The sequence below is a fragment of the Macaca mulatta genome, chromosome 1 (genome assembly GCF_049350105.2).
Source record: "Macaca mulatta isolate MMU2019108-1 chromosome 1, T2T-MMU8v2.0, whole genome shotgun sequence".
Classification (NCBI taxonomy): domain Eukaryota; kingdom Metazoa; phylum Chordata; class Mammalia; order Primates; family Cercopithecidae; genus Macaca; species Macaca mulatta.
This window is the reverse complement of record NC_133406.1, coordinates 116779591-116791723: the sequence shown is the minus strand read 5'-3', so window position 1 is coordinate 116791723 and position 12133 is coordinate 116779591. Positions and strand designations below refer to the sequence as shown.

Here is a 12133-nt window from a genome sequence, read left to right as displayed (position 1 = left end):
CGCCTGGCTAATTTTTGTGTTTTTAGTAGAGATGGGGTTTCACCATGTTGGCCAGGCTGGTCTCGAACTCCCGACCTCGTGATCTGCCCACTTTGGCCTCCCAAAGTGCTGGGATTACAGGTGTGAGCCACTGCGCCAAGCCGAGTAATCCTATATTATGAGGGTCTAAGGGTCTAGAGGACAAAAAGTCTGTAGGTCTTTACATTGTCAAGAACAATGAGATTATAAGCATTTTTGGATAATAGTAAATACCTCTCCCTGATTCTTAGAGTAAACTTTGGTTACCTGCTATTGTGTAATGTAAAGTGCTAGACTTTGAAAAAATATGAGAGTGTGGAAATATTTCTAGACTCATCAACTCTACCTTTTAAGCATTCATCTATTTGTTTACTCCAGAGGCCTTTGTTTATAGAGAGGAAACCATTTGGGATTCACCTCTACTTGCCACTCCATTCAGGCAGCTGCTGATGCTAAAATGGAAGACATAACTAAACTTTCCCTTCTCCAGAGTTCGAAATTTGAGCAACCCAGCCAAGAAGTTCAAGATTGAAGCCAATGCTGGGCAACTGTACCTGACAGGGGTGGTGGTACTGCACAAGGATGTCAACGTGGTAGTAGTGGAAGGGGGTGAGTCTGAAAAACTTGAGGGAGACTGTCCTCAGACAACCCTGGGCTTAGAGTGATTAGCATTGTGGGGAGAAAGTAGAAAAAGATAGTATTTTAGTGTCATACCTGATATAATATGCTAGGTCATTGCTTCTGTGTTTATTGGAATAGAAGGCCCTAAGATGTGGTCCTGGGATTGCTTCAACTACTACATTAATGTCTGAGCTCAGAGGTTCTTTCTAACCCATCATCTTCCACAGTTCTGGCAAAATTCTTCTTCTCTGTTTCCAGGCCCCAAGGCCCAGAAGAAATTTAAGCGTCTTATGCTGCATCGGATAAAGTGGGATGAACAGACATCTAACACGAAGGGAGATGGTGAATGGGGGTTAGAGGGGATTAAGTGGGAGAGCTGTGGGAGGTGGGGATGGTGCATCTGTCCATCATTTTATTCCCTCCCTGTGACACTCTTGCTAACACTAGATAGTGTTCAGGAATTTTAGAAAGACCCATTTAGACTTTGAGCCTCCTAGACATTCATATAATATTTACTATATAATTATATGCATGAATGGTAAAGCTTTTTTTTTTTTTTTTTGCCTATCATTTAAGGCTTTTCTACCCACTGGTTTCTGTGTCTGTCCTGGATCTGAGTACTGGTTATATGAATTTATTCAGTATTTGAAAATTCAGCAAGCAGCTAGGCATGGTGGCTCCTGCCTGTAATCCTAGCACTTTGGGAGACTGAGGTGGGCAGATTGCCTGAGGCCAGGAGTTCGAGACCAGCCTGGGCAAACAACGTGGTGAAACTCCATCTCTACAAAAAGTACAAAAATTTGCTGGGTGTGGTGGCACACACCTGTATTCCCAGCTACTCAGGAAGCTGAGGTGGGAGGATCACTTGAGCTTGGGGAGGTCAAGGCTGCAGTAAGCTGTGATTGTGCCACTGCAATCCAGCCTGGGTGACAGAATGAGACCCTGTCTCAAAAAGAAAAAGCAAATCCAGTAAGCTATACATTCATGTGTACAGTGTCTATATTATATTATTATTTGATTTTTTTTTTTTTAAGGATTGAAGGCAAAAATATTTTCAGGTCAAAAAAGCTCTGCTTTGATCAAACTACTTTTTCTTTTGCCTGTTTTTTATATATATATATATATACATACACATATATGTATACATGTACATGCTCACACATATGCTCCTCAACTTATAATGGGGTTAGTTCCAATAAACCTAAGATAAGTTGAAAATATCGTTAAGTCAAAGATGCATTTAAGGCCAGGCGCAGTGGCTCACACATATAATCCCAGCACTTTCGGAGGCCCAGGAAAGCAGATCATTTGAGGTCTGGAGTTCGTAACCAGCCTGGCCAACATGGTGAAACCCCATCTCTACTAAAAACACAAAAATTCGGGGCATGGTGGTGGGCCTCTGTAATCCCAGCTACTTGGGAGGCTGAGGCAGGAGAATCGCTTGAACCTGGGAGGCGGAGGTTGCAGTAAGCTGTGATTGCACCACTGCACTCCAGCTTGGGTGACAGAGCGAGACTCCATCTCAAAAAAAAAAAAAAAAAAAAAATGCATTTAATACATCTGACCTTTAGGACATCATAACTTAGCCTAGCCTTCCTTAAACTTTCTCAGAATACTTAGATTAGCCTACAGCTGGGCAAAATCATCTTACACAAAGCCTATTTTTTATCTCACGTAAGAGTATTTTACTGCATATTGCTAGCCCAGGAAAATCTCAAAATTTAAAATTTGAAGTACATTTTCTACTAAATATTTATCACTTTCACACTGTACTCAAGGCAAAAAATTCTAAGTCAAGGACTGTCTGTATCTGACATGCTTCTGGCCATCATACTTCCATTAGTGTTCATTCTCATCTTTGAAGACCTGGATTAGCATTTAAAATCTGCAGAGAGGCTGGGCGTGGTGGTTCATGCCTGTAATCCCAGCACTTTGGGAGGCTGAGGCGGGTGGATCACCTGAGATCAGGAGTTTGAGACCAGCCTGACATGGTGAAACCTCATCTCTACTAAAACATACAAAAATGAGCTGGGCATGGCAGTGTGTGCCTGTAACCCCAGCTACTCGGGAGGCCTAGGCAGGAGAAGCATTTGGAACGGGGGAAGCAGAGGTTGCAGTGAGCCAAGATTGTACCACTGCACTCCAGCCTGAGTGAGAGAGTGAGACTCTGTCTCAAAAAAATAAAAATATGAATAAAATCTGCAGAGAGTTCATCTTAAGAGACCCAAGAATAAAAAATAAAATCTACAGAGAGCCTTTTCTTAACTTTACCTAACTAGCCTTCCTGACTTTTTGTCCTTGAAGTATTTAAAGTACATTTTTGTAATATAATTGGTGTATATTTTATTTTGTTTTACACGTGCATTTTTTTTTTTTTTTTTGAGATGGAGTTTTTGCTCTGTTGCCCAGGCTGGAGTGCAGTGGCACCATCTTGGCTCACAGCAACCTCCACCTCCCAGGTTCAAGTGATTCTCCTGCCTCGGCCTCCTGAGAAGCTGGGATTACAGGCACCCGCCACCACGCCTGGCTAATTTTTGTGTTTTTAGTAGAGATGAGGTTTCACCATGTTGGCTAGGCTGGTCTGAAACTCTTGACTTCAAGTGATCCACTCACCTCAGCCTCCCAAAGTGCTAGGATTACAGGCGTGAGCCACCACACTGGCCGATAATTTTGATTTGGTATATCTGCCTTCCTCCATTGGGCGAAAGTTTTTTGAGAGTAATAAATGATGTTGACATCTGAAGCCTGCTTCCCAGAGTACCTAGGACAAGTTTTTATTCTTGACTGCTTGTCTTTTATTTCCTTATTCCCAGTACCTGTTACAGCTCTTGATTCATAACAAGTGCTAAGTAAATACTAATTGTATTAATTAATATTCCTTTTTACTTGGAGCTTCAAGTCTAATTTGGGGAAAATAAAGAGCAACAGAAAATAAAACATTTGGTCCAACACATAAAAAGGGTGACAATATTTAAGAGTTTGGTTAGACTTGAATATTGTTTCTTTAGAACCTGAATCTCAAGTCTAAGTCTATAACAAGATTTCTCTTCCAGATGATGAGGAATCTGATGAGGAAGCTGTGAAGAAAACCAACAAATGTGTACTAGTCTGGGAGGTAGGTGATCCTTTGTAAAACATTGTAAAACTTTAGCCAACTCCTGATTATTTATACTATTTAAGTAGAGCAATGGAATGTAAGATCTAATCAGTGAATAATCCCTTAAATAATTTATGTTTCTTTTTGGAATCCATTTTTAAATGGTTGGCAATAAATTCTTCCTGATCATCTGTTTAGTTAAATTGATGAGTATTTAGTATATGCTATCTGGGGAAGTGTGTGGACAGTGCTGCTGGTAGCAGGAATACAAATTCTCTACCAAAAATTGTTTATTTCACAGTCATGAATATGAGACTTGGAAAGAGGGGAATGAATTGCTGTGGGATTTACCTTTGGATATAGTGAAGGAAGTATGATACTTAAGAATATAGTTAGGAGGCTGGGCAGTGCTGCTTATTAGCTGTGTAATCTGGGCAAGACACTTAATGTCAAATTCTGTTGCCTTAGCTATAAAATGTGGATACTGTTTGCTATCTATATTGTCAATTTTTTGAGAATGAAATTAGATAATTGTGTGATAGTACTTCATAAAATGTGACTAAATCACTCTTCAAGTGGAATATTTTTTATGGTTATCTAGTTCTTTAATCCTTGAAGGCTTCTTAGAGAACCAGTATTAAAACCAGTATTAATGTTTTCATGTTTGTTTTTAGATATAGTACATGTATATCTTTTTTGGGGGTGGGTGGAGGGTACGGAGTTTTGCTCTTGTTGCTCTGTTGCCCAGGGTGGAGTGCAATGGTGTGATCTCGGCTTACCGCAACCTTTACCTCCCGGGTTCAAGCAATTCTTCTGCCTCAGCCTCCCAAGTAGCTCGGATTACAGGCATATGCCGCCATGCCCAACTAAGTTTTGTATTTTTAGTAGAGACGGGGTTTCTTCATGTTGCTCAGGCTGGTCTCAAACTCCCGACCTCAGGTGATACACCTGCCTTGGCCTCCCAGAGTGCTGGGATTACAGGCATGAGCCACTGTGCCCAGCACCCGCATTTTTTTTTTTTTTTTTTTTTGAGACAGAGTTTTGCCCTTGTTGCCCAGACTGAAGTGCAATGGTGCAATCTCAGCTCACCGCAACCACTGCCTCTTGGGTTCAAGCGATTCTCCTGCCTCAACCTCCCGAGTAGCTGGGATTACAGGCATGAGCCACCATGCCTGGCTAATTTTGTATTTTTAGTAGAGATGGGGTTTCATCATGTTGGTCAAGCTGGTCTTGAACTCCTGACCTCAGGTGATCCGACCACCTTGGCCTCCCAAAGTGCTGGGATTACAGGCATGAGTCACCACGCCTGGCTATATATCTTCTATTTTTAAAATGTACTTATTTCTAGTATATGTGCTGCTGAAGCAAGCACTAAAATGTGCTTGTTTCTGTTAATGAATTCTTTATTATAAAAGCAGTATGTTATTACAAAAGTAGTAAATGTTTATTAAGATGAAAAAAAAAATTCTAGGCCTGGCGTGGTGGCTCAAGCCTGTAATCCTAGCACTTTGGGAGGCCGAGACGGGCAGATCACGAGGTCAGGAGATCGAGACCATCCTGACTGACACGGTGAAACCCCCGTCTCTACTAAAAAAAAAAAAAAATACAAAAAACTAGCCAGGCGAGGTGGCGGACACCTGTAGTCCCAACTACTCAGGAGGCTGAGGCAGGAGAATGGCATAAACCCGGGAGGCGGAGCTTGCAGTGAGCTGAGATGCGGCCAACTGCACTCCAGCCTGGGTGACAGAGCCAGACTCCGTCTCAAAAAAAAAAAAAAAAATTCTAATTATACAGAAGAGTACTTACTGAGACCCAGCACAGTGGCTTACGCCTATAATCCCAGCACTTTGAGAGGATGAAGTGGTTGGATCACTTGAGCTCAGGAGTTCAAGACCAGCCTGGGCAACATGGGGAAACCTCGTCTCTACAAAAAATACAAAAATTAGCCAGGCCTGGTGGTGTCTGCTTGTAGTCCCAGCTACTTGAGAAGCTGAGGTGGGAGGATTGCTTCAGCTTGGGAGTTTGAAGCTGCAGTGAGCTGTGATTGTGCCACTGGACTCCAGCCTGGGCACCAGAGTGAGACCCTGTCTTAACAAAAAAAGAAAAAGTCTCAGGCCGGGCATGGTGGTTCACGCCTGTAATCCAGCACTTTGGGAGGCCAAGGCGGGCGGATCACGAGGTCAGGAATTTGAGACCAACCTGGCCAACATGGTGAAACCCCGTCTCTACTAAAAATACAAAAATTAGCTGGCCGTGGTGGCCGGTGCCTGTAATTGCAGCTACTTGGGAGGCTGAGGCAGGAGAATCGCTTGAATCCGGGAGGCGGAGGTTACAGTGAGCCGAGGTCACACCATTGCACTCCAGCCTGGGCGACAGTGCGAGACTGTTTCTCAAAAACAAAAGGTCTCTTCCTATTCTCTCTGATCTCTTCAGACCAGTCTTTATAGGTAATTGCTATTAATAGTTTTTCTTCTGAAGGAGCAATAAAAAAATAAAAATTAAAAAAAAGGTTTTCATGTATCCTTCTGCCTTATCCCAGATTCTTCAATTTATGCATACAAATTAGATGATAATAACCATAGTATTTGTTTCTCTGTTTAATAAGTTCCCACCTGCATATTATCTTTTTTTTAAATCAATTTTTTTTTTTTTTTGAGACGGAGTCTCGCTGTGTCTCCCAGGCTGGAGTGCAGTGGCGTGATCTCGGCTCACTGCAAGCTCCGCCTCCCGGGTTCATGCCATTCTCCCGCCTCAGCCTCCGAGTAGCTGGGACTACAGGCACCCGCCACAACGCCCGGCTAGTTTTTTGTATTTTTAGTAGAGACGGGGTTTCACCATGTTAGCCAGGATGGTCTCGATCTCCTGACCTCGTGATCCACCCGCCTCGGCCTCCCAAGTGCTGGGATTACAGGCTTGAGCCACCGTGCCCGGCCAATTTTTTTTTTTTTTTAGAGACAGGGTCTTGCTCTGTTGCCCAGGCTGGCGTGCAGCAGTGCAGTCATAGCTCACTGCAGCCTTGAACTCCTAGGGACAAGCAATTCTCCAGTCTCAGCTTCTCAAGTATCTGAGACCTCAGGTCCACACCACTGTGCCTGGCTAATTTTTAGAAATGCAGTCTCACTATGTTGCCTAGGCTTGTCTCGAACTCTTAGCCTTGACTGATCCTCCCATCTCAGCCTCCCAGAGTGCTGGGATTATAGGCATGAGCTACTGCGCCCATATCTTCACATATCTCAGCCCCCTCATCTCTTTTCAATTTTCTTCTATTTATCTCTGAAGAGTACTTACTGAAAAAGTCGCGGCTTCTTAGAGAACCAGTATTAATGTTGTAGGAATTTAGTTTTCAGGAATTGTCTTTCATGTTCAGAAATAAGCCAAGTTCTGCTCCAGCCTCCTTATTGGAGTCTACTCCCTGAAAGCCTCTTGAGGTAGTGCTTTATGACTGCCATTGCTGCTGGTGCCTTTGGCAAGAATGCCGTTCTACCCAGTACTGTCTTTTTCTGTTGTAATTCTCTGCTGGTACCTGCTCTTCTTCTGTTCCCCACCCGGAGTTGTTCTTTGTTGCTGGGCCCCAAAGCCTTCTGCTTGTATAAATAGTTTTTTGGGCCTTTTTGAAGGCCCAAATTTAGTCCTGAAGGCCTGGTGGGAGATAAGTTTATCTCATTCCACCTTCCATAGTTCTTCCTGACTTGCTGTTCCACCCAGGCACCAGAGCAAAGAATTCCTCATCCTCATTTCAAAAATCTAAAAACCTTATACATATGAATTCATAAAAACTCATAACAAATATCCAAGGAAATGGAGGTCACAGTTTTTTTTTTTTAACCATAAAATCACGTTCAGCTGGGCACATGTCTCACAAATGTTACTAGGTCTTTTTTTTTTTTTTTTTTTTTTTTTTTGAGACGGAGTCTCGCTCTGTCGCCCAGGCTGGAGTGCAGTGACCGGATCTCAGCTCACTGCAAGCTCCGCCTCCCGGGTTCACGCCATTCTCCTGCCTCAGCCCCCCAAGTAGCTGGGACTACAGGCGCCCGCCACCTCGCCCGGCTAGTTTTTTTTGTATTTTTTAGTAGAGACGGAGTTTCACCGGGTTAGCCAGGATGGTCTCAATCTCCTGACCTCATGATCCGCCCGTCTCGGCCTCCCAAAGTGCTGGGATTACAGGCTTGAGCCACCGCGCCCGGCCTACTAGGTCTTATAAAAGAATATTATATCTGATTTAAATAAGAAATTGAAGTGTTTTTATTACATATCTCTTTCCTAGGGTACAGCCAAAGACCGGAGCTTTGGAGAGATGAAGTTTAAACAGTGTCCTACAGAGAACATGGCTCGTGAGCATTTCAAAAAGCATGGGGCTGAACACTACTGGGACCTTGCGCTGAGTGAATCTGTGTTAGAGTCCACTGATTGAGACTACTGCAAGCCCTTGCCTCTCCCCCCCTTGCCTTTGTCTCTTCAGTCCTCTCACTTATTCTATTTCCCAACCCACTCCCACTTGTTGTGTGATCTCAGAACTGTGCCAAGCAGACACTGGGACAAAGGGAGAATATCTTGCTCCCCTCCCGAGTCAGCCTGGTGTTGCCCTTTATTCCCCTTATGTGCATATGATTAAAGAGTTATTTTTAAACTTGGTGTGATATTTTTCACACATTCCTAAGTACTAGAGTTTGGGTCTCCAGGTGATCTTTTTTCCAGACTTTTAGCAATTGCTGTAGAAAAAAAATTTTTTGTCATTGACATTTATTTATATATATAAATGGATGAATGGATGGATGGATAGATGGATGTGTATTTTTGAAGTCTAGTGGAAATGTCTGATCTCATCCTGGAGCTAGAATGAGAAATACTGTTTTCCTGGAGCAGAATGAAGCAGGGAGATGTGTAAAGTGGTAAGGGAGGGAGGAGGGACAAATGAGTATCCATCCCTTAACTGAGAGAATCACCAGGTCAGACAGATTACCTCAGGACTTGGCTAAGTAGTCTTTCCAGGAAATCAGTTCCTCTAAGGGGTGCATATGTGGGAATGTGTGTTGTAGGTAAAAAGGACACAGGGAGAGTCCAAGGAGGATGCTATGGGTCAGTTTGTAAAGTGGAATAGGATTTAAGAATTTAGCCCATTTTGTCTCTTTTACTAGTTTAAAAATTCACTTCTAGTAGAAATTGTGTAATTTTTTTTTTCTATCTATGAATCCGACTACCTGTGGTTGGTTTTATTTCAGCATTTAATGTTTCTGGTTTGATTTTAGGAGTATATGAGTCAGCATAAGTTATCTATTGAAGTCCAAAATTTTTACCATACCTATCCTTCTGTTTCATATTGCCTGTGTTGGGAATGGATTAAACAAGTCAATAGAGCTCCCATACCTTCTTGCTAGGTGGAGCATGCTATGAATTGGTATTTGAGAATGGATGTCTGACAAGAAGTTAAAACATTCTGTGTTATAAAATTCCCTTTAAAAAAAAAATCTGTATTTCAGGTACTGGTCAGAGTTCCAACTTTAAGGTAGTATTAGGGAGCACTACGGTCAAGGAGGTGGGAAGAGATAGGGGACCACACAGGTTTGCACTACTTTGAGGAAGAACTAGTGCAACTTCTCTCCTTCTTAATTTTAATTTTAATTTTAATTTTTTTTTTTTTTTTTTTAGACCGAGTCTTGCTCTGTCACCTAGGCTGGAGTGCAGTGGCGCAATCCCGGCTCACGGCAACCTCCACCTCCCAGGTTCCAGCAATTCTTCTGCCTCAGCCTCCTGAGTAGCTGGGACTACAGACACATGCCACCATACCTGGCTAATTTTTGTATTTTTTAGTAGAGACCAGGTTTCACCATATTGGCCAGGCTGGTCTCGAACTCCTGACCTCGTGATCCGCCCACCTCGGCCTCCCAGAGTGCTGGGATTACAGGCGTGAGCCACCACGTCTGGCCTGATTTTAAGTTTTTTAAGTTCCAGCTCAAAGGATTCTCCTTTTTTAGAGAGAAACAAGCTGAGCTTGGTGGCTCACGCCTGTAATCCCAGTACTCTGGGAGGTCGAGGTGGGCAGATCATCTGAGGTCAGGAATTTGAGACCAGCCTGCCCAAGATGGCGAAACCCCATCTCTACTAAAAATACAAACAATTAGTGGGGTGTGTTGGTGGATGCCTGTAATCCCAGCTACCCAGGAGGCTGAGGCAGGAGAATCGCTTGAACCCGAGAGGCGGAGGTTGCAGTGAATCAAGATTTCATCACTGGCCGGGCGCGGTGGCTCAAGCCTGTAATCCTAGCACTTTGGGAGGCCGAGGCGGGCGGATCTCAGGAGATCGAGACCACAGTGAAACCCCGTCTCTACTAAAAATACAAAATATTAGCCGGGCGCGGTGGTGGGCGCCTGTAGTCCTAGCTACTCAGGAGGCTGAGGCAGGAGAATGGCGTGAACCCAGGAGGCGGAGCTTGCAGTGAGCCGAGATCGCGCCACTGCACTCCAGCCTGGGCAATAGCGTGAGACTCCGTCTCAAAAAAAAAAAAAAAAAAAAAGATTTCATCACTGCACTCCAACCTGGGCGACGAGAGCAAACCTCTTTCTCAAAAAAAAAAAAAAAAAAAAAAAAAAAGGCCAAACAAAGATATAAGCACTGTTGGGCTCAGTGGCTCACGCCTATAATCCCAGCAGTTTGGGAGGCCGAGGTGGGTGGATCACCTGATATCGGGAGTTTGAGACCAGCTTGACCAACATGGATAAACCCCGTCTGTACTAAAAATACAAAACTAGCCGAGTGTGGTGGTGCATGCTTGTAATCCCAGCTACTCAGGAGGCTGAGGCAGGAGAATTGCTTGAACCCGGGAGGCGGAGGTTGCTGTGAGCTGCGATCGCGCCACTGCTCTCCAGCCTGGGCAACACGAGCAAAACTCTGTCTCAAAAAAAAAAGAGATAAGCAAACTAACCCAGATGAGTGAGGTTCATCATCTGAAGGATGGTGCAGGTAGAAATCTTTGAAATAACTCTAGCTTGCCAGAACACAGCAATGAAGATTTTGAGTGCTTACTAGTAATTATATCTGTGAAATTTGGGAGCTAGAGAGTTGAACTAGCTATTTTAGTATTTCTTGATTTAAGCAAATGCAGGGGAAAAATTCATTGTCATAAAAATAAGTGTTCTGTTAAAGGATTTGTTACAAGTATGTGTGTAGCCGGGCGCGGTGGCTCAAGCCTGTAATCCCAGCACTTTGGGAGGCCAAGACGGGCGGATCACAAGGTCAGGAGATCAAGACCATCCTGGCTAACACGGTGAAACCCCGTCTCTACTAAAAAATACAAAAACTAGCCGGGCGAGGTGGCGGACACCTGTAGTCCCAGCTACTCGGGAGGCTGAGGCAGGAGAATGGCGTGAACCCGGGAGGCGGAGCTTGCAGTGAGCTGAGATCCGGCCACTGCACTCCAGTCTGGGCGACACAGGGAGACTCTGTCTCAACAAAAAAAAACAAAAAAAACCAAAAAAAAACAAGTATGTGTGTAAATTATACACTACTTCAAAAATGAATTGGTTGCATAAGATCTAAAAGAAATATTTATATTACAATATGCTATAGTTTATTGTAATGTACCCATAATGAGACTCAAAACTTGTCTTGAGTATATCACTTGTCTCTCTGTGCCTCCAGGTTTTAATTGTTAAATTTTCTCAAGCATTACCTCCTTATTTCTCCTTACAAACTTAGGAGAAATATGCATTTTAGAGGTGAAGAATCTGAGGCTTAGAGTAAATAATTTGCCCAAGTTTATGACTTAGTAAGTTGTAGAACTTAATTTGAACCCAGATTTGTTTGACTACAGACCAAACTCAGCCACTAAGTATATATTGCCTCATTTGTACAATAAAGGGGTAGGGACAGATATGTTCTTTGAAGTGAGTGTTATTCTCAGGATAGTTCTTACCTGAGGATGCTGTTATCACTTGAAATACTTTGTGAATTTTGGTAATTTCATCTATTTCCAGTCCTTTTTGAATACCTTTAGTTAATGGCAGTTATTAGTTTTGGAAAGAGTTTTTTCTTTATTTTTATTGGAAGAGTTTTAGAAACCCTTTGGCTGGAATTAATAAATGATTATAGTAAGGTTGCAGGATATAAGGTTACAATAGAAAAATCAGTTGCTCTCCTGTATACCAGTAAAGAACAAGTAGAATTTGAAATTAAAAGCAATTCCATTTATATTAGCACCAAAAGGAAGTGGAATACTTCAGGATAAATCCAAATATGTGTAAGATCTATATGAAGAAAACTACAAAACTCGAATGAAAAAAAAAAACTAAACTAAATAAATGCAATGGTATTTCACATTCAAGGTAGGAAGATAGTATTGTAAAGATATCAATTCTGGTTGGGTGTGGTGACTCATGCCTGTAATCTCAGCACCTTAGGAGA

The 12133-nt window shown here is 42.9% G+C and overlaps 1 protein-coding gene across 17 annotated transcripts in view; it reads left to right on the top strand.

Annotated features, from left to right (window-relative positions):
- The window catches only part of PRPF3 (pre-mRNA processing factor 3), a 32882-nt gene extending 24519 nt beyond the window's left edge, over window positions 1–8363 (top strand). For 5 of the 17 annotated variants that reach the window (XM_077948574.1, XM_077948623.1, XM_077948583.1 and 2 more), the window contains 4 exons: window positions 509–627; window positions 898–981; window positions 3693–3754; window positions 8001–8363. In XM_077948574.1, coding sequence (XP_077804700.1) covers window positions 509–627; window positions 898–981; window positions 3693–3754; window positions 8001–8147 — 412 coding nt within the window. In that variant the 3' untranslated portion in view covers window positions 8148–8363. Of the gene's footprint in view, window positions 1–396; window positions 628–897; window positions 992–3692; window positions 3759–8000 lie in introns of all 17 variants that reach the window. The other 12 variants (XM_028829395.2, XM_077948638.1, XM_077948598.1 and 9 more) reach the window with 7 other exon arrangements.
- The last annotated feature ends 3770 nt before the right edge of the window (window positions 8364–12133 follow it).